The 24,336-nt window shown below is 36.2% G+C and overlaps 1 protein-coding gene and 1 long non-coding RNA gene across 2 annotated transcripts in view; one reads left to right on the top strand and one right to left on the bottom strand.

Annotated features, from left to right (window-relative positions):
• CEP350 (centrosomal protein 350) overlaps positions 1-24,336 on the top strand; it is a 151,624-nt gene that overhangs the window by 111,261 nt on the left and 16,027 nt on the right. The window contains 6 exon segments of the mRNA XM_042925558.1: positions 5,030-5,241; positions 8,778-8,922; positions 14,694-14,854; positions 17,927-18,063; positions 20,667-20,749; positions 21,746-23,739. Of these exon segments, the coding sequence (XP_042781492.1) occupies positions 5,030-5,241; positions 8,778-8,922; positions 14,694-14,854; positions 17,927-18,063; positions 20,667-20,749; positions 21,746-23,739 (2,732 nt within the window).
• On the bottom strand, positions 12,945-24,067 carry LOC122211976. Its single transcript, XR_006198916.1, has 3 exons — positions 23,774-24,067; positions 21,603-21,793; positions 12,945-13,623 (listed from the first exon to the last, which is right to left on the bottom strand). It is a non-coding gene; the product is annotated as an uncharacterized LOC122211976 (long non-coding RNA).

Raw genomic sequence — 24,336 nt, 5'->3', positions numbered from 1 at the left:
AGAAGCAAAACTTATTATTATAGAAAATCCAGCATTTAACAAGTGAATCTAGCATGGTTGCTAAGTTCATAAACAAAATTCAATTACACGTCTATAGACCAGCAGAAATTGGTTAGAAAAATCTAATTAAAAAAATGTTTATTTATTTTGAGAGAGACAGAGTGCAAGTGAGGGAGGGGCAGAGAGAAAGGGAGAGAAAGAATCCCAAGGAAGCTCCACGGTCAGCACGGAGCCTGATGCAGGGCTCAATCCAACGACTGGGAGATCATGACCTGAGCTGAAATCAAGAGTCAGATGCTTCACTGACTGAGCCACTCAGGCGCCCCCAGAAAAATTAATTTTTAAAAGAGATGCCATTTATCATAGAAATAAAAAAACATGAAGTACTAGGAACAAATTTAACAAAAAAATATGTAAGGTCTTTATGGAGAAAACTTTAGAATGTTATTAGGAGACATTACAGAAGACCAAAATAAATAGAAAGCTTTTCCATTCTCACAGATTCAGTGTCATTAAAGATGTTAATTCTGCCTGAACTTATTTGTAGATTCAAGGCAGTTTAAATCAGAAATTCAACAAGATTTCTTCCTCGGGTTTAATAAGCTCGTTTTACAATGTGTATGAAAGAACAAAGGACCAAAAAGCAAAGACACTGCTAAAGACGAACCACAAAATGGAGAACTTACATTACCAGATACCAAAACTTGTAAAAGTGTAATGATTAAAACGGGATTATTTGTACAGAGATACACAAATAGACTATGAAACGGCCCAGAAAAAGACCCATGCATATGTGGAAAGTTGACTTCTGACACAGGTAACTTTGCAGAGCAGTGAAGGAAGGAGGGACTCTCCACTAAATTTGGAGGGCAGGAAAAAATGAAATTGGATCCCTACATTGACAATATAGAAAGATCCAGCTGAAGGTTTAAAAAAAAAAAAAAAAAAGGCTTAAATGTGAAAATTAGAATTATGACACTTTTAGACCATAGAAGAGAATATCTATATGACATCAAGGGGAGGGAGAGATTTCTTTAATAGGTTATACAAAGCAAAACCACAAAGGGAAATACCAATACCTTTGATTTCAATAAATTAAGAATTTGTATTCATTAATACACCATAGAGAAAGTAAAACAACAAAATAAAAAAAGATATTTGCAACACATATGACTGACAAAGGAATAGTAGAAGAACATGCAAGCAGCTCCTGTGAATCAAAAATAAAATGACAACCACATTTTAAAAATAAGGGAAAGAGCAGATAATTCACAATGAAGAACTCCAAATCATCAATAAACATCTGAAAAGATGTCACATGTATTGGTAATCAGGGCATAAAAACCATAAAGAAATACTGCTTCCCTTCCTAGGGCTGCTGGAACAAATTATCACAAATTTAGTAGCTTAAAAAAAAGTTTTATTCTCTCACTTCCGGGGGCCAGAAGTATAGGAGCAAGGTGTTGGCAGTGCTGTGCTCCCTCTGAAAGATCCAGGGAACAGCTCTTCCCTTCCTTCTTCCGGCTTGTGGTTATGCTGTCGGCATCTCTTGTGTCTGCCTAACTCCAGTCTCACACTCTTCTCCATGCCTGTCTGCTCCTCTTTTGTCTCATAAGGAAACTTTCAGTGGATTTAGGGCCTACCTGGATAATTCAGGGTGATCCTATCATGAGATCCTTAATTACATCTGCAAGGACCCTTTTTTCCAAAAAGAATTGCATTCACAGGTCCAGGGGGTTAAGACATGGACATATCTTTTCCAGGACCATCATTCAGCCCATTCACAATACCCATCAAGCCCGTAGGTATGTAGGTGGAACATGGAACTGCTGGTGTATTAATTGTTAAACCTAGTTTGGAAAACAGGTTGAAAAAAAGAGGCATTAAAAATAATAAAATCATAAAAGTGAGGTACACGTATTTCACGATTCAGCGGTTCCATTCCCAGAAATGAATCCTAGAGCAGTGGTTCTTAAAATATGGCCCAGGAGGGGCGCCTGGGTGGCTCAGTCGGCTAAGCGTCCGACTTCGGCTCAGGTCACGATCTCACTGTCCGTGGGTTCGAGCCCCGCGTCGGGCTCTGTGCTGACGGCTCAGAGCCTGGAGCCTGTTTCAGATTCTGTGTCTCCCTCTCTCTGACCCTCCCCCATTCATGCTCTGTCTCTCTCTGTCTCAAAAATAAATAAACGTTAAAAAAATAAATAAATAAATAAAATATGGCCCAGGAAACTCTGGGGGAGTCTCTAAGATCCTTTCAGAGGATGTGGGGTCAAAATTATTTTTATAATGATACTATCATGTTGTTTGCCTTTTTCACTGTGTTGACATTACGCTGATGTAGCAAAAATAAGGGTGAGTAAAATTGCTGACGTCTTAGCATGAATCAAGGCAGTGGCACCAAACTGTGTTATTAGTAGCCTTGTATTCTTCACCACTTTGTACTAACGATAACATGCCAGTTTTATGTAAGAATGCCCTGAAATAAGCACTTACGAATACTAATTTTGTTGAATCTCAACCTTTGGGTACATATCTTTTTAATACTTTGTGTGACAAAATAGGAAATATGCACGAAGCACTTGCATGTGCTGATGGTTGGTGGTGGCTTTGAAGAAAAGCACATAATGCAGTGGTTTGAATTGCAAGCTGAACTAGCCGTTTTTTTTCATGGAGTACCATTTTTACTTAAGTGTCTAAAAAACTGGTTATTCATACTTGTGTATTTGGCAGTTTCTCAGAAATAAATGAAGCAACTTTGTTCAGAGAAAACAGGGGCTACATTTATTGCCAGTGATAAAATTAACCTTTCAAGCAAAAATTTAGGATTTTAGAAATGCCGTTTTCCCCATCTTGAGCTGGACAGCTTTCCAACACTTAAAAGACTTTCCTGATATGATGGGTGATGATACTAATCAGGGTCATTTTTTCATATTGCGCGATAAAATGTGTCAACATTGGGAAGATCTTCAGAACTCAGTGAACCAGTGTTTTCCAAATGACCAGTGATGATTTAGAGAATCATGCATGGGTAGAAAACCCATTTAAAGTACAGAGTTGACCAAAGGATTTTAATGTAACATCACAAAAAGTTTATTGATATGGTTTGAGGTTCTACATTCCAGCTAAAATACAAGGAACTACCAATGGTCAAATTTCAGTGTAGCATCAAAAAAGAATATCCACGATTATCTGTACAGACTGTTACAATACTCTTCCCTTTTCTAATTACATATATTCTTTGAAAGACCAGATTTTCTGCATATGCTTCAGCCAAAACAACAGATAGTCACAGATTGCAGACAGAAGCAGATAGGAGATTCCAACTGCCTTCTGTTAAGCCAGACATTACAGATATTTTAAAAAATGTAAAACAATTCCTCTCCTTTCAACTAAGCCTTTTTTGGAAAAATGTAGTTATTTTAAAATTTAGTAAATGTCATTATGTTAAATGTAGATTTATTACTGTTTTTAAATATTTTAATTTTTTTTCCATTTTAACTTCTAGTATGATTAATATTGATAGATATAACCATATCTGTAACCACAGAAAAAGCTTTTTGTGGTCTTCAATGATTTTTCAGAGTATAAAGATGTCCTGAGACCAAAATGTTTAACTGCTGTCTTAGAGCAATGTTTTTCCTGTTCAACTCTCTAATTTATTAGAACTGTTGGCCTCCTTAATTATGGAAAAAGTGTAATTGGGTAAAAGTGATAAGACAAAGGCAATTTTAATGCAATTTTAATCTCATCAAATACAGCCTATGAATAGTTTAACTGTTTAATAAAGTAAAGTAACCTAAAAGAAAAAATTGAGTTGACCCTTAAACAACACAGGGATTAGGGATGCCAACCCACACACAGTCAAAAATTCATGTATAACTTTTGACTCCCCCAAAACTTTAGCAATAGCTTACTGCTAACCAGAAGGCTTACTGATAACATAAATAGCTGATTAGCCCGTATTATGTATGTTGTATGTATTATATAGTACATAATATATTACAGTATCGTATTATTCTTATAATAAAATAGGATAAAGAATATGTTTTAAAAAATCATAAGGAAGAGAAAATACATTTATAGTATTGAATTGAATTGTATTTATTTTTAAAAATGCACATATAAATGGACTTGTGCAGTTCAAACCCATGTTATTCAAGGTATTGCTTATGTTAAATAAGCTTATTTTGCAGATTTCAGACCCAGAATCTTAAATGAGACTTTTAGAATTGAGTATATCAAATGTTAGCAGTACTGATGCAAAATATGATATCATCTAATTCTTGTGGGACATTATACCTACAAAGACAAAGAAGGAAAACAATGTAAATTCTTAAAATTATACAAGTATAATGTCAAGGTTTTTCTGTTTAGTGTCAAACATATTTGTTTTCTTGGAAAGAGCAAGGGTTATAACGGACAGGAAATTCCAGAGACAAGATAGTGCTAAAAATTCTGGAAGCACTAAATGAAATTCACTGTATATCTCCATCGATCATGCAGCTCTAGTTCATTCATTATTGTTGCTATGTTACATGTTATTGGCTAAATATACCACAATTTATTCATTTTACTATCCGCAGATATTTGTGTTTTTTAAACCATGTAAATGTCTCCTACTGTATATATGCAAGATTTCTCTAGGGTGTATACTTAGTGGAATTGATAGATAATGGAGTATTGTCATCTTTTCCAAGTATTGCCACATTGTTTTTCAAAGTGGTTGGACCAACTTACACTCATATATGAGAATATGAGTTGTTATTGCTCTGTAGCTTCCCAATCAGTTAGGTTGTCAGTCACTGTCATTGCTGATTATATGTTTACAGATCTCTTCTTCAGTTTGCTGCCAGCCAAAATTCTTAGACTAACAGACTTTACAGTAATGTGATTCCTTAAGTGGTGGGATTAAAATTGTATCTAAATGCAATTGGTGAAATTATGCAAAAGCAAATGTAAAGTGTAGCTGTGGAAAATTTCTTTTGACCAAGACTGTGGTCTTTTTCTTGTTTTTACTCTCTCTTTGTAGAAATAGCAAGTGAAGCAGAATCTCCAGTACCTTCTTACTCTCACCTCCACAGTGAAAGCTCTATTCCAGAAGAATTGGGCAGTCCTGCTGTTGGATATATACCCTCCGAGTCTATAGTTCAGGAGCAGTCAGGGAGTCCAGATCATAGTGTACTTACTGAAGAAATGGTTTTTTCACAAGAACTGGAATCTTCTACCTCTCCTAGTAAACATGTAAGTTAATGTATATTTATTCCTTAAAGCTTCTTTAGAACAAAGTCTTCTGAAAGTTATATTATTAACAGTTAACATTCTTGCAATTAATGACAGTGTTGACTATTGCCCATACCTGTAACATACAGCATATGACAGTTGGACAGGAATAAAGCTTTTCATAGATTCCTAAAGATTAATAAATAAATAAATTTAAGTTTTAGTGGCAGTCGTAAAATTATATATTATTAAGTCTATTAATATTGAGGGGATAGGAAGTTCTAAAATCTTTAAAAGATAATTTAAGTTTAATTTAAATTAAACTTAAAGATAATTATAGAGGGACAATACAAGTGCTTATTAAAATCTGTATTCTGACCTATAATAGAAACAGTAAGATCTTAAACCATATCATTGTGCCTTTTCTATAATTTAGTTAATAATTGCCCTTATAACTCATAAATCAGAATAAAAGTAATGGTTTCATTTCTTTAAGGCAGATCTGAAATGGTTATTGACTCTGAATTAGAATAATGGTCACTTCTAGAATAAGATTTTCCACATTGTCCTTAATTCTGTATTTCATTAAAAAAAAAAACCTATCTGATGAGGGGGCCTGAGTGACTCAGCCTGTTAAGTGTCCAGCTCTTGATTTTGGCTCAGGTCATGATCTCACAGTTTGTGGGATCAAGCCCTGCGTCGAGCTCTGTCCTGACAGCTCAGAGCCTGCTTGGGATTCTCTCGCTCCCTGTCTCCAGCTCCTCCTCCCCCGCCCCTCTCAAACTAAATAAATAAAACTAAAAACAAAAACAAAACCTATCTGATAAAAACTTAAGCTTAGAAACGTAACTGTTTCTTTTTAAATTTGATTTTATAAAGCCTGCAAAGGAATTAGCATAATATTATTAAATATTAAGTGAACATAAACTTTGTTAAAGTCTCTGTCTAAAAAAAGGAACCCATTTAATTTCAAAATGGAGTATCTTTTGATAGAGTCTTCATTTCACTGTGGATGTGAAGGATGAATTGCATTTCCTCTATTGAAAAATCAGATTTATGTGTGTTATAGCACCTGAAAGATTTGGGGGAAAACATTTTTTATCCAGTGATCCAATGAAGAACCTATTCTGTGCTGTGTAGCAAAATATTCCAATGCCTTGGGCACATACTTGAAAGCAGAGTTTTTAGATTATAAAAGGCTTCTAATTAAATTATATTAGCAAATTCTTAGTTATTATGTGAAAATAGGCTTGTATACATAAACGTAGCATGGAATTTACAACCAAACTATGCTTTTTGGCACAGTCTTAATATTACTTCCTGTGAATTGGTTAAATCCCACCTAGCATTGTTATTGACATTCAAAATAGGCTGATCAAACACTAAAAATTAGTTTTTTTTCCTGACAAGCAAATATGGCAAAGAAATAAAACTAGTGTGTCTTAAAGTGATTTTTTATAACTGGGGCACCTGGGTGGCTCAGTTGGTTGAGTGTCCGACTTCAGCTCAGGTCATGATCTTGCAGTTCGTGGGTTTGGACCCTGGGTCAGGCTCTGTGCTGACAGCTTGGAGCCTGGAGCCTGCTTCAGATTCTGTGTTTCCCTGTTTCTCTGCCCCTCCCCCGGTCGGCCTCTCTCTTTCTCTCTCAAAAATAAACATTAAAAAAATGTTTAAGTGATTTTTATTTTTATTAAAAAAAATTTTTTTTTAACGTTTATTATTGAGAGACAGAGAGAGACAGAGTGGGAGTAGGGGAGGGACAGAGAGAGGATGAGACACAGAATCTGAGGCAGGGTCCAGGCTCTGAGCTGTCAGCATAGTGCCCGACGCGGCGCTCGAACTCACAAACTGTGAGACCATGACCTGAGCCGAAGTCGGACCCCCAATCGACTAAGCCACCCAGGCACCCCTAGTGATTTTTATAATAAAAAACTAATACTTATTCGTGCTTACTTACCAAGTGCCAGCTAATATGCCAATGCCTTATGTGGATTATCCTCACAAGAAATCTAGAGATACTGTTTTAAGCCCCACTCTGAAGCTCAGTGGGCTAGGAAACCTGCCCAAATTCACAGATACAGGAAGTGATGATAGCCAGGAATCAAATTAGATATTCCCACTTCCTCCTGGTGGCAGGATAGAAATGATGTCCTTTGTAATCTCTTGTAGACAGTCTTCTTACACTTTGTTTTCTTCCCTTCCTCCTTCCCTCCCTTCTTTCCTTCCTTCTTCAAAATAGTACATTTTGAGTATTTAAAAAAAATTTTTTTTAATTTTATTTTAGAGAAAGAGAGTGTGTGAGCAAGGGAGAAGGGCAGAAGGAAAGAGAGAGAAAATGAGAGAGAGAGAGAGAGAGAGAGAGAGAGAGAGAGAATATCTCAAGCAGGCTCCACTCTCAGCACAGAGCCTGATGTGGGGCTCAATCCCACGATGCTGGATTCATGACCTGAGCTGAAATCAGGTCATGAGCATTGGGACGCTCAACCGACCGAACTCCCCAGGCACCCCCATATTTAGTATTTTTAAAGTTTTTTTTTTGCAGTTTTATTGAGATATAATTGATACACAACACTGTATAAGTTTAAAGTATATAGCATAATGGGTTGGCATACATACATTGGGAAATGATTGCCACAATAAGTTTGGTTAACATCTCTCATCTCATAAAGTTAAAAAAAATTTTCCCTTGTAACAAGAACTTTTATGCTCCTCCCTTAGCAACTTTCACATATACCACACAGCAATGTTTAACTCTAGTCATCACATTTTACATTACATCCCTAGGACTTACGTATTTTATAACTGGAAGTTTGTACCCTTCCCACCTCCACCCAATTTCCCCACAGCCCCCACGTCTGGTAACCACAAATCTGATCTCTTTTTCTATGAGTTGAGTTTGTTTGTTTTTTTTTTTTTAGATTCTACACATGAGTGAGATCACACAGTATTTATCTTTCTCTGTCTAACTTATTCCCCTTAGCATAATGCCCTCATGGTTCATCCATGTTGCAAATGGCAGGATTTCCTTCTTTCTTTACAGCTGAATAGTGTGTTCCCGTGTGTGTGTGTGTGTGTGTGCGCGCGCGCGTCCATGCGTGCACATGCATGTGCACTTGTGCACACATGCACCACATTTTCTTTATCATTTATCTGTCAATGGAGAATTCCCATATGATCCAGCAACTCCACTTCTGGGCGGAGTCTTCTGAAGGAAATGAAATCACTATGTCGAAAAGATATCTGTACTCCCGTGTTTAGAATTTTTTAAATTAAAAAAATAAACGAATAAGAGGGTAACTATCACTTATACAATAGCCACTCCTACTTTATTTTGAACCTCTCTAAAAAGCATGCTTCTCTGTAACTTTTTTGTATAACTTAAAAAAAATTGAGGTCGATTTATCCTTTGTATAATTTGTAAACTGTTTTTACTTTTTATGTCATAGAGTTACTTAACACTCTTTGTATATATTATTAACTGCTTGGTATCTCAAATGCTAACTGGATTTTACAACTGTATCACAAAACACTTCCCATTTGGTTTTCCGTTTGAACAGTCACCTCCCAAAAGCTGCACATCAGTATCAAAGCAGGAGTCTAGCAAAGGAAGTCATAGGACTGGAGGACAGTATCGTCTACCTATCAAGTCCCATCAACACTGTTCTAGTTGGTCAGATGAGTCATTATCTATGACACAGTCAGGTAAGAGTAATAACAAGGAGTTTTCTTTGTATTATATTTGAATACCTCTTTAATAAGCTTTGTCTGTCCATATGTTAGTGTAATGTTATCCTTTCTCTCATTTGTAAAGGCTTTTTTCTTGCCAAGAGTAAATCACATAATTCAGTGCTTTTCATTGATAATTAATTATTTCCCTAATTACACAAAATTGACAAACTGTTATATTCTTGGGTTGTTAATGGGCAAGTCATTTATTCATCAGACATTTGTTGAATATTTTTTTCTATGTGCCAGACACTGCTTATGTGTTCCCATAGTGCTCTGTGCATCAGCTTATACCAGACAGCATATAAATTGTAACCAGACTTTACCCAGCAGGTCTCCCCTACTAGCATATAGACTTCTGGAAAGGAGAGTCTAATTTGTTAATAATTGGTGGCACCAGGACCTACCAGGTACTTTGCATTGCACATGGCAGGTATTTATTAAATGCTCCTTTCTTTCTTTTTTTTTTTTTTAATGTTTATTCATTTTTGAGAGAGACAGAGACAGAATGCGAGTGGGTTAGGGGTAGAGAGAGAGGGAGACAGAGAAGCCAAAGCGGGCTCCAGGCTCTGAGCCGTCAGCACAGAGCCTGACGCAGGGCTCGAACTCACAAGCTGTGAGATCATGACCTGAGCCAAAGTCAGATGCTCAACTGACTGAGCCACCCAGGAGCCCCTTAAATGTTTCTTGAATGAATTAATGATGACCATGGAGAGAGAGAGGAGGAGGTAGGGCAGGATAGCCTAAGTTTCAAAGGAGGAAAGGTAGAGAATCAACTGCACATGGCAGTGGGGAACATGGTCTATTCTCCTATAGTCTCTATTCTGCTATAAAACTGTGCTATTAGATTATGAAACCATGAACAGCCTCTGTTCTGTAAGACTTCAATGTACACAAGATCTGATCTTGGGAAGCGTATCTATACAGGCAACGCTCAGTTTATGAGAATTCCAAGGAAGGTTAACACTATATTGAGTGTATGCCTTTTGAGCTCATTTTTAGTTTTCATTTGAGAGTAGACATTTAATAAAGAAAAAGTGAAAAATATTATTCTGTTTTTGGTCTTTGATCCTATTCTGTACCCCCTGTTTTCAGTGTTTCAAATGATAATAAATCATTGGAGGTTCCCACACCCATATTTTTAAATCACCCTTATTTTTGAATAACTGCATAATATTTCAAAGAGTAGATATACCATAACTTATTTAAATATTTCCCTAGTGATGATCATTTAGATTTTGTCAAAATTGCCAATAATGTTTTTTTTTTAATTTTATTTTTTATTTTTTTAAATTTACATCCAAATTAGTTAGCATATAGTGCAATAATAATTTCAGGAGTAGATGCCTTAGTGCCCCTTACCCATTTAGCCCATCCCCCCTCCCACAACCCCTCCAGCAACCCTCAATTTGTTCTCCATATTTATGAGTCTCTTCTATTTTGTCCCCCTCCCTGTTTTTATATTATTTTTGTTTCCCTTCTCTTATGTTCATCTGTTTTGTCTCTTTTTTTTTTTAATTTTTTTTTTTTAACGTTTATTTATTTTTTTTGAGACAGAGAGAGACAGAGCATGAACAGGGGAGGGTCAGGGAGAGAGGGAGACACAGAATGTGAAACAGGCTCCAGGCTCTGAGCAGTCAGCACAGAGCCCGACGCTGGGCTCGAACCCACAGACCGCGAGATCGTGACCTGAGCCGAAGTCGGATGCTTAACCGACTGAGCCACCCAGGCGCCCCCATCTGTTTTGTCTCTTAAAGTCCTCATATGAGTGAAGTCATATGATATTTGTCTTTCTCTGACTGACTAATTTCACTTAGTATAATACCCTCTGGTTCCATACACATAGTTGCAAATGGCAAGGTTTCATTCTTTTTGATTGCTGAGTAATACTCCATTGTATATATATACCACATCTCCTTTATCCATTCATCCATCGATGGACATTTGGGCTCTTTCCATACTTTGGCTATTGTTGATAGTGCTGCTCTAAACATGGGGGTGCATGTGTCCCTTCGAAATAGCACACCTGTATCCCGTGGATAAATGCCTAGTAGTGCAATTGCTGGGTTGTAGGGTAGTTCTGTTTTCAGTTTTTTGAGGAAGTGTTTTCCAGAGTGTCTGCACCAGCTTGCATTCCCAGCCAGTAAAGTTGTTATGAACATCTTCTTGTGGAATATTTCAGTAAGAATAAATTCTTAGAAATGAGATTACTAGCTCAAGCCAGTTGAAGAATGTTGTATATCATATTTATCTGTTGAATATTATTATTTTTATGTATTTGCTTTGAGGTACTCTGGCAAAAAGTTATTACCAGTGTAGTAACATGTCAGTAGACATAAACTTGATACTTGAAAACATGGATTTAGGGGTGCCTGGGTGGCTCAGTCGGTTAAGTGTCTGACTTTGGCTCAGGGCATGATCTCATGGCTTGTGAGTTCGAGCCCTGCGTTGGGCTCTATGCTGACAGCTCAGAGCCTGGAGCCTGCTTCTGATTCTGTGTTTCCCTCTCTCTCTGCCCCTCCCCGACTCTGTCTCTGTCTCTCTCTCTCAGAAATAAATAAACATTAAAAAATTAAAAAAAAAAAAACCTATGAATTCATATCTTAGCTCTACTACTTACTGGTGACTTTCTTCAGCTTTCTTTCCCATATTGGATAGTCTTTTCCATCTGTTCAGTGGAATAATATTGTAACCAGCCTTGCATGAGTTACAGACTAAGGATTAATAATGTTAATAAGATACTGTTTTATTGGTAAAACATACTCAAGTGAGAATAGTTTTGGAAAAATAGCTCTGAGATTTCTAAACTCCACATGCCATCTACCTATTGATGATGACATCATTAAATGCAATGTTTATGGAAGTGGTCAGTTTTAACGTAGTGGAGTTATATAAGCCTTTCTCAAGTGATAAAGAATTTATCAGCCAAATTATTAGAGGCTGCCTGTGTGAAATAATCAGAAACTTAATTTTTTCTATTAGATCATTCTGTCCATCAGGTTATTCTGTCTTGACGTTAGTTTAAACAAACTGAAATATCATTTACCTGCCCCCTCCTCTCTCCCTCACCACCCAAAAAAACCTTGTAGGAGATAATTCCATAAAGGCAATAAATTCATTCAGTGAGTTGTTTGGGTTAAAAAAAAAAATTCTAGAGATTTTTAGATGTTACTAATGATGAATTTTTTAAAATGTTTATTTTAGAGAGAGAGCGAGCGAGCACGAGCACATGCAAGTGGGGGAGGCGCAGAGAGATAGGGAGACGTAGAATCCAAAGCAGGCTCCAGGCTCCAAGCTATTAGCACAGAGCCCCACGCGGGGCTCTAACTCACAAACCACGAGATCATGACTTGAGCCAAAGTCAGATGCTTAACCGACTGAGCCACCCAGGCACCCCGTTACTAATGATGAATGTTATGCAGTAATACTATATTTGGGCAGGTATATAATGTATTCCCACTCATTCTCATAGACTTTTATTTATTTAATTTCTACCTTTCATTTGTACACTTTTGGCTTCTTTAGTACTTAAAAATAGAAACATTTCCCAAGGTCTTTCATCTAAAAACTCCCAAGTTTCTCATCAACTACTTTTAAATCTTCACAAGCATAGATGATACATATTTTTATTAGAAAAGTCACTGCTGGTGGGGCACCTGGGTGGCTGAGTCAGTTAAGCGTCTGACTTCGGCTCAGGTTATGATCTCACAGTTCGTGGGTTTGAGTCCCGCATCGGGCTCTGTGCTGACAGCTCAGAGCCTAGAGCCTGCTTCAGATTCTGTCTCCCTCCCCCTGCTCATGCTCTTTTTCTCAAAAATAAATAAACATTAAAAAAATTACAAAAAAGAAAAGAAAAATCACTGCTGGCATGTGCAATTTTTAAAATATATTAATTTGAAGGCAAGACTACACTGTATGTTAGCTAACTTGACAATAAATTATTAAATATGTATATACTAATTTAAAATAATCATTTTGGGAGGGGGGACAAAGTTGAAACTAAGTGTGTGGGAGTATAGTGATCCCCCACACAATTTTATCAAAGTCTTCAAATTTTATCCATGTCTTGAGGTTTGGAAGCACATAAAAGCTTATCCAGCTAAAAGAAGCTCAGTTTTAGAAGATGCAAAGATACGGGTTTATACTTCATTTTAGAAAGATTTTAACTTTTAGGTCAATCTGCAGTCCTGCCCCAAGTTACTACACTAGAATCATCAATTGAATCTCTGCAAAGGGCTCAGAACCTTTTAACCCTGAAAGCAATTGATTCTTTTCTTCAGCAATTAGAAGAAAACATAAGGGAGATACTCAGTGGCTCTCTTCTCACCACCAGCATTTTTAGTTTTAGATTGGAAAATCTGTTACCTAAAATATAGCTGCATAAAGTGTTTGTTTTATATGAGTATTACTCTTACCACCATTTTTTGAGCTTTTGTAGTAGTTCAGGTGCTGTGCTGTGTGCTTTGTACACCTTATTTAATCTACACGTCAATTCTAGAAATCAGTAGGGGTCAAACTTACCTTACCAATTACCAGTAACAGATCCAGAGTTGAAAATGGCCTTTATTATTATGCTATTTTATGAGTGTTGATCGATAAATAGTGAGCTTTGCCCCTGCTAAGGACTCACGATGATGCCACCAGTGGTATAAGATGGGTATTACTTTCCTGAGGTACCTAAAGTTAGCGACATAGAAGTGACAGGAACTTAGATTTCATTATTTCTAATCCAGATATTGGGATCATTCTATTAAAAAAGACTATAATCCTTTTGCATTTAAATAAGTTCCATAACTAGTTCTTACGCAATTTAATCTGAAGTACCTGAAAAAAAACCTGGTTATTTATGGTTTAATGTTGTAGCATACATTTGAGTCTTCAGATTTTATACAATAGTATTTCTATTGTAATAGTATTTCTATGGCTATTAGATGTCTCACTCGACATTAGTGTGTGGAAATGATATTATTACTTGATTTGGGGAGGAGGTGTGAGGAATAATCATTTTTATTCTGCGTAATTTCCATGTGTAGTGAAATAAGCAGCATCTTTAAATGACAGTATTTTCATAGCATGTATGTGACACTTATTATAATGAAATGTCTTTTTCATGATTTTGCTGTGACTGGACATCTACTTTGTACGTGTGTGTATATGTGTAGGGAACTGTTGGAAAGAAAATAAGATTTAACTAGCTTCATTTTAGCTATTTTAAATATTTTAAGAGCTTCTAAAGAAAGGTTATAGCAGAGTATATTTCTTTATAATTTCTTTCCTTTTATATGGTATTAAGACATCAACTGATGATTCACAGTCAGTGTAAAATGGCAAAGTTTCATTTTTATTTTAATAGGACTTAAAAACTATTAATAGCTAAGGGGAAGGAAAGATAAATATGTTTCTCTTGTCACCAGGAAATAATTCCTCACAATGCCCAAATTTCACTAGCTTAAAAGTTCCTCAATTTCTGGTTGTTTATCTCATCAAGATAGGGTATCTTAAGATTTATTTGAGGTTTCAAATAGTACAATTAGAAAGTGAAAATAAGTAGGAAGGACCAACCGCCCGCTATATTTCAGGGAAAGGAGAGATGCGAATCACTAATAAATTTTTTTTCAAAAGCTCCAATTCCTTAATTTTAAATGTTAGATTGACTGTAAGTGTAGTATCACCTTGCTGCTTTCATTAGTAGTTATTAAATTAACTTCATTCTCAAGTTAAAATGAAAGATTTTATTTCCCTTTCAGAAACAACATCTGACCAAAGTGACATTGAAGGTAGGATCAGAGCCCTAAAGGATGAGCTGCGGAAAAGAAAATCAGTTGTGGACCAGCTGAAGAAGGAACAGAGAAAACGGCAGAAGGAAAGACTGAAAGCCCAAGAAGCCAGTCTGATCAAACAGTTAGAGGTTAGACATAGGAAGGGGGTTCAGTATCAAGGCTAATGTATATTGAAGCCTAAAATGTTTTTTTAATGTTGTTAATAAAGTAATGGCGTAGAATTTTTCATTATTAGTTTGGTGCCACATTTTAACCTCTTTTTAAAAGAAATCCAAGGTTATCTAAACAAACTCTTGCTTAAGGTGTTAAATATTAAAATAATAAATCTTGGGGTGCCTGGGTGGCTCAGTCAGTTGGGCATCTGACTTTGGCTCAGGTCATGATCTCGTGGTTCATGAGTTCGATCCCCACATCAGGCTCTGTGCTGACAGCTCAGAGCCTGGAGCCTGCTTTGGATTCTGTGTCTTTCTCTCTCTCTCCCCCTCCCCTGCTCATGCTCTGTCTCTCTCTGTCTCAAAAATAAATAAAACATTAAATAAAAAAATAAATCTTATAGCATCAAGTATTAAATAAATATTCTCAAAATCAAATTAAAATAAGAGGTTTTTTTCTTAAATAAGAAAGATTAGGCCTGTGAAAGACTGAAATTCACTCCCTCTTAAGCAAAGAATCATTAGATGAATAATTCTGTAAAAAAAGATAAATAATTCTAGCTATTGAAACTGTTACTGCCTTTTTAAAAACAATTTGTTTTTTTTTAAGCAGAATGATGTTTCATGCCACATTGTCCTATTTGAATGGCTCAGAAGTGATAATTCTAAACTAGACTTCTCCCATGCTCTAGCAGCCTTCCCTGATTCTACCCCAGCTGGAAACCTGGTTTTGATATTTCCTCATTCTGTTTTCTCTTATCCTTTTGGTTACCAGATCTCACTGGTACTTTTTTTTTTTTTTTTTTTTATGAGTCTGCTTGCTTTTTCCATTCCAGCTGCCATCGAGCCGACTGGGGCCTCATGACCCCTTATCTCTGCTCTCTGCGTGGCCTCTTAAATGCCCCTGTCTCTGTTGCTTCCCTAATACTTGCATACCTTCTGCCAGCCTAGTGTTCCTAAAATGCCACATTCATCATAGAATCAGTCTGAATGTCCTGCTCCTCGCAAGAATCCCTTCTCACGGCATCACCAGAGAAGACCATTCAGCTTCTACCTGAACACTTCCAATAATAGGAAATCTCAAAATTTCAAGGCAGTTGGTTTCATTGTAGGACTCTAGGTTCTGTAAATGTTAAAAATCTTTTGGTTCTGTTAGTCAGTATTTCTGTCCTTTCAATGGTCCTTGTTGTAGTAACACCAAATATGTATTCCTCCTACATCTATTAATTTAGTCATCAAATATTTAAGTGCCTATTTGTATGCCAGAATTCAGCTAATGACTTTACATGTATTCATTTTATCCTCAAGCAACAGTGGCTTTACTGTCTACAGTTTTATGGATGAGGAAATTGAGTTTCAGGGAGAGTAATGCTATTCAGGGACACACCACTCAGAAGTGGTAAAGCTAGATTTTAATAGATCTCTAATTCTAAATTTTGTGTCCTATCTTCCACATAGAAAACAGGGCTGCTGACAGATGTGGAGAAAATAGACATTTACACAGGTACACAATACAGAGATGGGAACAGGGACTGTAACTTGCACAGATGTTTAGAAGTAAGGGAAGTGCTTAAGGTAGAATAGCCATACTGGCAAGTTCATGTTGGAAAATAGTGGGAAACAAAATTCAAAAATACAGATCATGTTCAGGATCTTGGAATCAGACAGATGAGTTTGGACTTCAAGTCAGTAGTCTTCAACGTGACCACACGTTAGAATTAACTGGGGAGCTCTTTGAAAAATACAAATATCCAGTCTCCCTCCCAGAGGGATTAATAATCTAGGGTGGGACCCAGAATTTAAAAGCACTAGTGTAAGGTAATGGAGAGCCATTGAAAATTAAATGAAATACCATTAGATTGAATAGCATTGCTCAAAATTCTTCATTAATGGATATGCCAGCCAGAAGGGTCTCTAGAGAAGTGCCATAGGATCCATCTCATTCAACATTTTACTAGATGGTTTACAGACAAAAGAAAGTTGTGTATTTAGGTTTTAGAATTATAGTATATGATGGAGAAAAACATAATATATATAGCATTTCATATAAAAAATCTTCGGGAGTTTATTTAATCACAGATGTAATAAGTCAACTACATCCATGTAAGTATAGCTTTCAGATCTGAGAAGTTATAGTCCTCATATATACCTAGCTAGCTAGACCATCTAGCTTTGGTGTGTGTTTAATACCAGAAGTTACTTTACCAAAACATTGAAAATTTAGAGGATATGGATAGTGTAAGTTGTAAAAGTAGGGATTTCAGCCCAAGTTTTAGGGATCTGTGGCAAATGAGTAGCATCCATATGGTCATTCATTCATTCTATGATGTTGACTGACAGCCTGTTTGGGGCCAAACACTGAGTAGGTACTGGATATACAGTGTTGAACAAAAACAGCTATAGTCTCAAACAGAGATATAAAAGTAGGGATTTTAGCCCAGAAAACTAAGAAATATAATAGATAAAGGACTTCCCTTAGATTTCATCCAAATCAGAATTACACATTAGTGTTTATAGAATGGCTGATAACATTTTTTGTAATTCTGAACTATCAGGTTCTCTAATCACAGCCTTCCTTCTTCAGGATTTGTATTCCCAAGGATTTGTATTCCCAAGAAGCTGCCATTGAACTCTGCGTAATGCCTAAACTTCTTAAAAATAACATGGAAGTATTAGGACACCCTTAAAAGAATAATTACATAATCAGCTAAAGAAGTTTTTTAATGGGGCAGGACCCAAATGATTGCTTCATAGGTATTAAATTTTTGTAAAATGAGACTTTGTCATTTTCTAACTCATATTAGGATTATGGTTCCACACATGCTTATACATAGTCTGTTTCAAGAAGGATCTACAAGTAAATGTTGATGGTACTCTGGGGAATGACATGGATACTGGGAGATAGATTTTTACATTACATCTTCTTTCCTGTTTGAATATTTTACCATAAAATATACTATTTTACCATAAAATATACTATTTTCTAATTTAAAATAGTTTTTTTTTTAAAAATTCTGTATAGTGACTCCTCTGATTTTTCTAAACTAGTCATATGATGAATTCATTAAGAAAACTGAAGCAGAGCTTAGCCGAGATTTGGAAACATCACCAACAGCCAAGCCTCAGATTAAAACGCTCTCCTCAGCTTCTGAAAAACCCAAGATCAAGCCCCTACCACTACACAGGTAGAAATTTTTGATAACTTCTCTATATTCTGCCTTGTTTGAGAAAAGAATTAAGGGAAGACTTTTAGTAGAAGCTATCTTTTAAGTAACTGTGAAGTTAATTTTAACCAATATTTTTACTTTCACTAGAGTAGAGTTATGTATGATGTAATCACAAATCGAATTTATCATAAGGTACAGGTTTAAAAATATATTCTGAATCCTGAAATCTGGTGGGCACAATGAAAATAGTATCCTCCAGTATTGCTAGTAGCAATAGACTTTTGCAAAGCAGTTTGCCAGTGTTTCAGAAGTAAAAAACAACCTGTAACTTTTGACTCTGTAATTTCACTCCTGGAAACCTAGTTTGAGAAAATATGCAATATCTTTATGTCCAGAAATAGGTGAATAGCCCAGTAACTTAAGGGTCTTCCTAGGGATGGAATATTATGCAGCCAGTCAGTGCAAATACAGAATGCTGAGAGGCAGCATTGGAGATTGTATATAAAAAAGTGAGGTTGCAATATTTAAACTGAATTTTGAGCAATGAGCAGGGGGTAAGCAGTCAGTGGGACTGAGAAATAGGGGTCATTTCAGAGAAGGACGTCGATGAATGACCAAAAGCAGCAGGGAGCTTGGCATGTTACAGAAACTGAACATTATAGAATGTTGCTAATGTTAGAAGAGACTGGAAAAATAAAAACTGAATTGTGAAAACCTTGTACTCACTCATTCATAATATAGTTTCTCCTTTACTTTTCAGAAGATGGGAAGCCTTTGAAGGCTTTCCCAAAAAATACTTAGGGATTTTTAAGTCTGTTACAAAAATAATAGAGACTCATGATAATTAATTTCTCATTACCTCAGTTTGAATCATGGCTTCAGTACCAGCTAGCTATTTAACTTTGTTGGGCAAGTTGTTTAATCTCTCTGTGCTTATTTTTTTTAATAGGGATTTATATCCCTATAATAACACCCAACTAATTAACTTGTTATGAGAATTAAAAGACTTAACTTAGATCAGAGCTTAGCATACAATTAGCACTGCGTATTAGTTACTGTTTATTATTTTAATTAGAATATTGAGGGAAGCAGTAAAAAGAAGAAAAGTTTAAATCATATACTGAACTATCCCAGAATTGCAAATGTCAACAATTAGATGTATTTCCTTTTAGGATTTCTTATGCTTAGATTTTATATGTTTGGTTTTGTTTTTTTTGTAATATATACATTTTTCCATTATATTACAAAACTGTAAATTTTATTTTTAGATTTCTACATAATACACTAATGAATTGCTTTATGGTTTTATTAACCAGACTCTTGGAGGATTTTAACTAGAGAATGATGTAATCACATTTGTGTTCAGAGAGCTCTTTCTGACTAGTATATGAAGGAGAAATAGAAAAGAGCAAACTTGGAAGCAGGGAGAACAGGAGTCTAGACCAGGCTTCAAATAATCAGTGGAAATAAGAACAGAGATAGGAAATAAACTTAGAAATATTTAAGAAGCAGGGGTGCCTGGCTGGCTCAGTTGGTAGAACATGTGACTCTTGATCTTGGGATTGTGAGTTCAGGCCCCACATTGGGGATAGAGTTTAGTTTAAAAAAAAAAAAAAAAAAGGATTTATTCTTAAAAACACTTAAAATATTTGAGAAGTAGACTTCACTGAAGTGCTAGATAGGGGAACAAGAGAAATCTAGAATGACTCCCAGGTTTCTCTTAAATGGTTGGGTCAACATTCCATTAACCTGAATGGAAAGTCAGATGTTCTTTTGTGGGTAGCTTATGACTTTGGTTTTAGAATACAAATTTTGAGGTGCACATGGTTCACCTAAGGAGAATTATCCAGGAAAGATGTCAGTGTAAGATATATATGGGATGAGGAGCATAAAGATGGTGGTTGAAAACGTATATATAGCAACATCACCCAAGGAAGATACACATTCAGAGAGAATAAAAGGGAGCCAAGTACTAATTATGATAAAATAGCATTTAAAGGCATTATAAAGAGAAGCGGAAGCCAAATACTATGACTTAGCAAATAAAGAGAAGGCAAGAAAATGAAGAATGTAGCTCTTTCTGTTAACTTAAAGAATAAGAGAGGACAGCAGCCAGGAGGTGGAAGAATGAAGAATTGAGAGGTAAAATTTTGAGGCTCATGGCGTACTTATAAGCGAAGGGGAAAAATCTCCAGGTTGAAGGACTGAAGGTTCTAGGAAAGTGAACGTATGACTGAAGAGTACCATTAATGAGGCTGAGGCAATGTGTGAGATTTTCGGCAGGAGGTTCAAACAATCAGCTTTGAATACGTGTGAAAGACACACCTCTTTCTGTCCTGCAGACAGAAGGAAAGGCAGTTGGGATGGCTATGAATATAGATACATTTGTAGGTAGAAAGGCTCAGGGTAAGAAAGGTCATGCTGATGGCCTCTGTTTTTCTCATTAAAAGAGGCAAGATTGTCTACTGAGAGTGATGAAGGCCAGAAACAGGCTTGGTGAAAGTGACAGGTTGGAATACCTCCTGTGAAGAAGTAGTTTTCTGAGAGTTGACTGCTTGTTGTTACCAGTTATTACAGTATCAGCAGTACATTTATTTCTACTCTTTATTTTTTTGTTTCAGATCTGAAACAGCAAAGAACTGGAAATCACTAACAGAATCAGAGCGTGCCAGAGGGTCGTTGGAGTCCATTGCTGAACATGTTGGTATGTAACTAGGGAAAATAATGACGCTGTATCCACTAGACTTAAGAATTTATGCAAGGGCGTATATAATTCTGCCTCTACAGCGTTTCGATTAAAAAATGAATTTCTTAAAGATAATAATTATTGAAATTTTAAGTTACTTTTATATAAAAGTGATTTATTGGTTATATATAAATTTAAAAACTGAAGCATAAAGACATTAATCTAAAATGGTTGAGTGTATCATCGGCATCCCTAAATTCTCCCTTAATCAAATTTTATAACTGATTATATATTTTTTTCAGCCTATACTATTTCTCAGGGTTAAGTGGTTATATACATGTATATTTTTCAACTTAATCCAACGAAAGATGAGAATTATTGAAAATAAAGTGTAATTCAATGAGGAAATAAAACTGAGGCATAAAAAAGCCTATGTAGAAACAATGACAAAATAGAGATTTGAATTCAGAACTTTTACTTCTTGGTTTGTTAGCTCATCAAATATTTTTTTTTCTTATTCTGCAGTTTTAGCTCTTAAAATACTGTATTTGCAGAAATTGTTATTTTTTCTCTTGCATTTGCATTTGAGAGCTTAGCTGAAGTCCCCAGGAAAATTCATTCTTTTCAAAGTATCTTTGTCCCTCCTTCATTGTTTTCCTATATGAAATAATGTGTATGTAATATCTATCTGGTTTCACATGATTTGAGGAATTGATCACTCAAATCAGTGTCTCCATTAACTTAGAGCCATTTTTCTTCACTTTCTAAGTTAAGACAGCCCTTAAGAAATATTTCAAACTTTAAATTTCCAGTCATTCTAAATGTTCTGGTTATTGCTGGGGCAATATATTCTCTTAAAGGAAAAACTTACCTTATATGGTAACCAAAACAGGTTATATTTATTGACCAGAGTTTTTCCTCATGAAGATTTGGCTTTTACTTAAACTTTGGTTCCAGCAGTTAAAAGGTTGTGATTAAATAATTTTGATAAGATTTTTTTTCTTTTCCTTAAAGATGCTGCATTGGCAGGTTCTGAGAGATCAGTATCGGAAAGGTCTTTATCTGCATATGTGAAGAGAGTCATTGAATTGGATAGACAAACAGAAGAGCATTTTCAGACTTCATCCCCAATTCTTAGATCATCAAGGAAAGCCAGAGCAGAATCTGGTGATTCTTTAGAAAATGTACCATCATTATCTCTTCTCAAAGAATTGAATGCCCCTAATAGAATTCTGGATGTGTTAGATGCCAAGATTGAAGAAGCTAGTCAAAAATCAGAAATACAAGAAGTAGACTATGCAAAATTGGAAGAGAGTGTGATTGAAGAGGCCTATTCAAAACAATGTAGGAAGTCTGATGTCTTACTGAAACTAGACCTGGAACAGGGAGATTCATCTGAAATTCTTTCAAGGAAGGATCTTCCTTTAGATTCTGTAAATGTTCAGAAAGACTTAGTTAGATTAGCCAGTGAAAATCTTCATAAAAAACAGTCGAAAGAGAGAGAGTCAGATCAAGGTACTGATCACAGTACAAGCACCCAATCAGAAAAAGAAGTTCATGAACAAAGGAACATAAAGGAAAGGGACTCATCTTTGTCAGAGCATCTTTTTGCTCCTAAGGAGACATCATACTCTGAAGATTTTGAAGTGTCTTCTCTCAAGAAAGACATTTCAGCTGAACTGTACAAAGATGACTTTGAGGTGTCATCTTTGTTGTCACTCAGGAAAGACTCTCAATCTTGCAGAGATGAGTCACGGCCAACAAAGAACTCTACAAGTAGAGCCACTAGCTTGGGCAGTGATGATGAAATCAGTGAGTGCCTCAGTGAGAAAAGCCTTTCTGTTCATAGCAGTGTCCACTCTGAGAGGCTATTAGAACTCAAGTCCCCCACTGAGCTTATGAAAAGTAAGGAGCGCAGTGATGTAGAGCATGAACAGGGAGTTACGGAACCCCCTTCCTTGGTTTCAGTTTCTGTTGCAGATGAGTTACATGATTTCCACATTGGCGATAGGGTGTTGATTGGCAATGTTCAGCCAGGAACTCTTCGATTCAAAGGCGTGACCAGTTTTGCCAAAGGATTTTGGGCTGGAGTGGAGTTGGATAAAGCTGAAGGAAATAACAATGGGACATATGATGGCATTGTATACTTTGTGTGCAGAGAGAAGCATGGTATTTTTGCTCCCCCTCAAAAAATATCTCACATTCCAGAAAACTTTGATGACTATGTAGACATAAATGAAGATGAAGAGTCTTACTCAGATGGACGATATCAATACTATAATCAAGAACAAAAAGATACAGCAGATTCCAAATTTGATAGAGAAAAGGATGCAGTTGAATATTTTTATGAGAACTCTCTACCTAGTATGCATGATATAGAAGCCTCACTTGATAGAAGCCTTAAAATAGAAACAGACAAGGTACAGGACGTTTCTGGGGTACTTGAAGCCCATGTTCACCAGCAATCTTCAGTGGATTCACTGATCTCTTCAAAGGAAAACAAAGACGTTCCTGGTGCCATAGAAAAGGTTTCCATTGCTGTAGAAGGTGATACTTTAGACAATGCCTTTTCTGAAGAATTAAAGCAGCAGCAGCAGTTGACAGAAAAGGAAGAGGACCTATGTCCTGAGGTGTCAGAAAAGCTCTCTACTCCACTTCTAGATCTTTTAGCAAGAGAAAAGAACCAACTGGAAGCCCAGCTGAGGTCCTCACTAAATGAGGAACAGTCAAAGCAGCAGCTAGAAAAAGTCAGCTTACTGACAGACAGTTTACTAACAGTCTTTGTGAAGGACACAGTCAATCAACTACAAGAAATCAAAAAAGCTAGGAATGAGAAAATCCAGCTTAGCAATCAAGGGCTTCTTGATGATGACCGACAGAGTATGCCACCCCAAGGCCTATCCCAAAATCTTGAGGAACAGTCATCAAGCGTTCCAGATTGCTTCTTAAGGTCTGACTTAGAAGATGAAAAAGAAGAGATTTCTTCACCAGATATATGCCCCAGGCCTGTAAGTATTTTGTCTAGAAAGAATGGCAATTTACCTTCTGTAGTGCGTTTTAATTCTGTAGTTCCTCATAGATTTTTTGTGACATGTTATTTATTAGATAAAGATCACTGTACTAGTTTTTAAAGACCCTGTAGCTGTTTTTCTGTCTGAAGTATGATTGTCCTCTATTATGTCATGAGTGGTCACTGTAGGATTGTCACAAACACTGGCAGTTTTGTGCTGGATTGATGACCCCTGTGTGCTGTCTGGAGGTTCCAGACACTGAACAGATCCACTGAACAGATTTACTCCATGGAGCTTTCCAGTGGTTCTCAATCCAGTTCTTTTTTGCCTATGAAATTATGTGTCTACCTATCTACTCAGTCATAGTTGCTCTGCAGATATTGCCAGTTGTGATGTTGATTCTGGGAAAACTGAAATACATCCACTATGACCTATACTCAGACAGACCATCAACTTAACTCAGGTTGCCCGTAGACAGTTGAACAAAAGTAACGATTTTGAGGAATTTGAGCCAGATAATCACCAGAGGTGAGAAATTTCATATATTGTTTCCATATCCCAGAGACAAGAGAGTCCTTCAGGAACAAAATAATG

This window comes from Panthera leo, chromosome F3 (genome assembly GCF_018350215.1).
Source record: "Panthera leo isolate Ple1 chromosome F3, P.leo_Ple1_pat1.1, whole genome shotgun sequence".
NCBI lineage: Eukaryota > Metazoa > Chordata > Mammalia > Carnivora > Felidae > Panthera > Panthera leo.
Note: the sequence above shows the minus strand (reverse complement) of the source record. Positions and strands in the feature narration are given on the sequence as shown.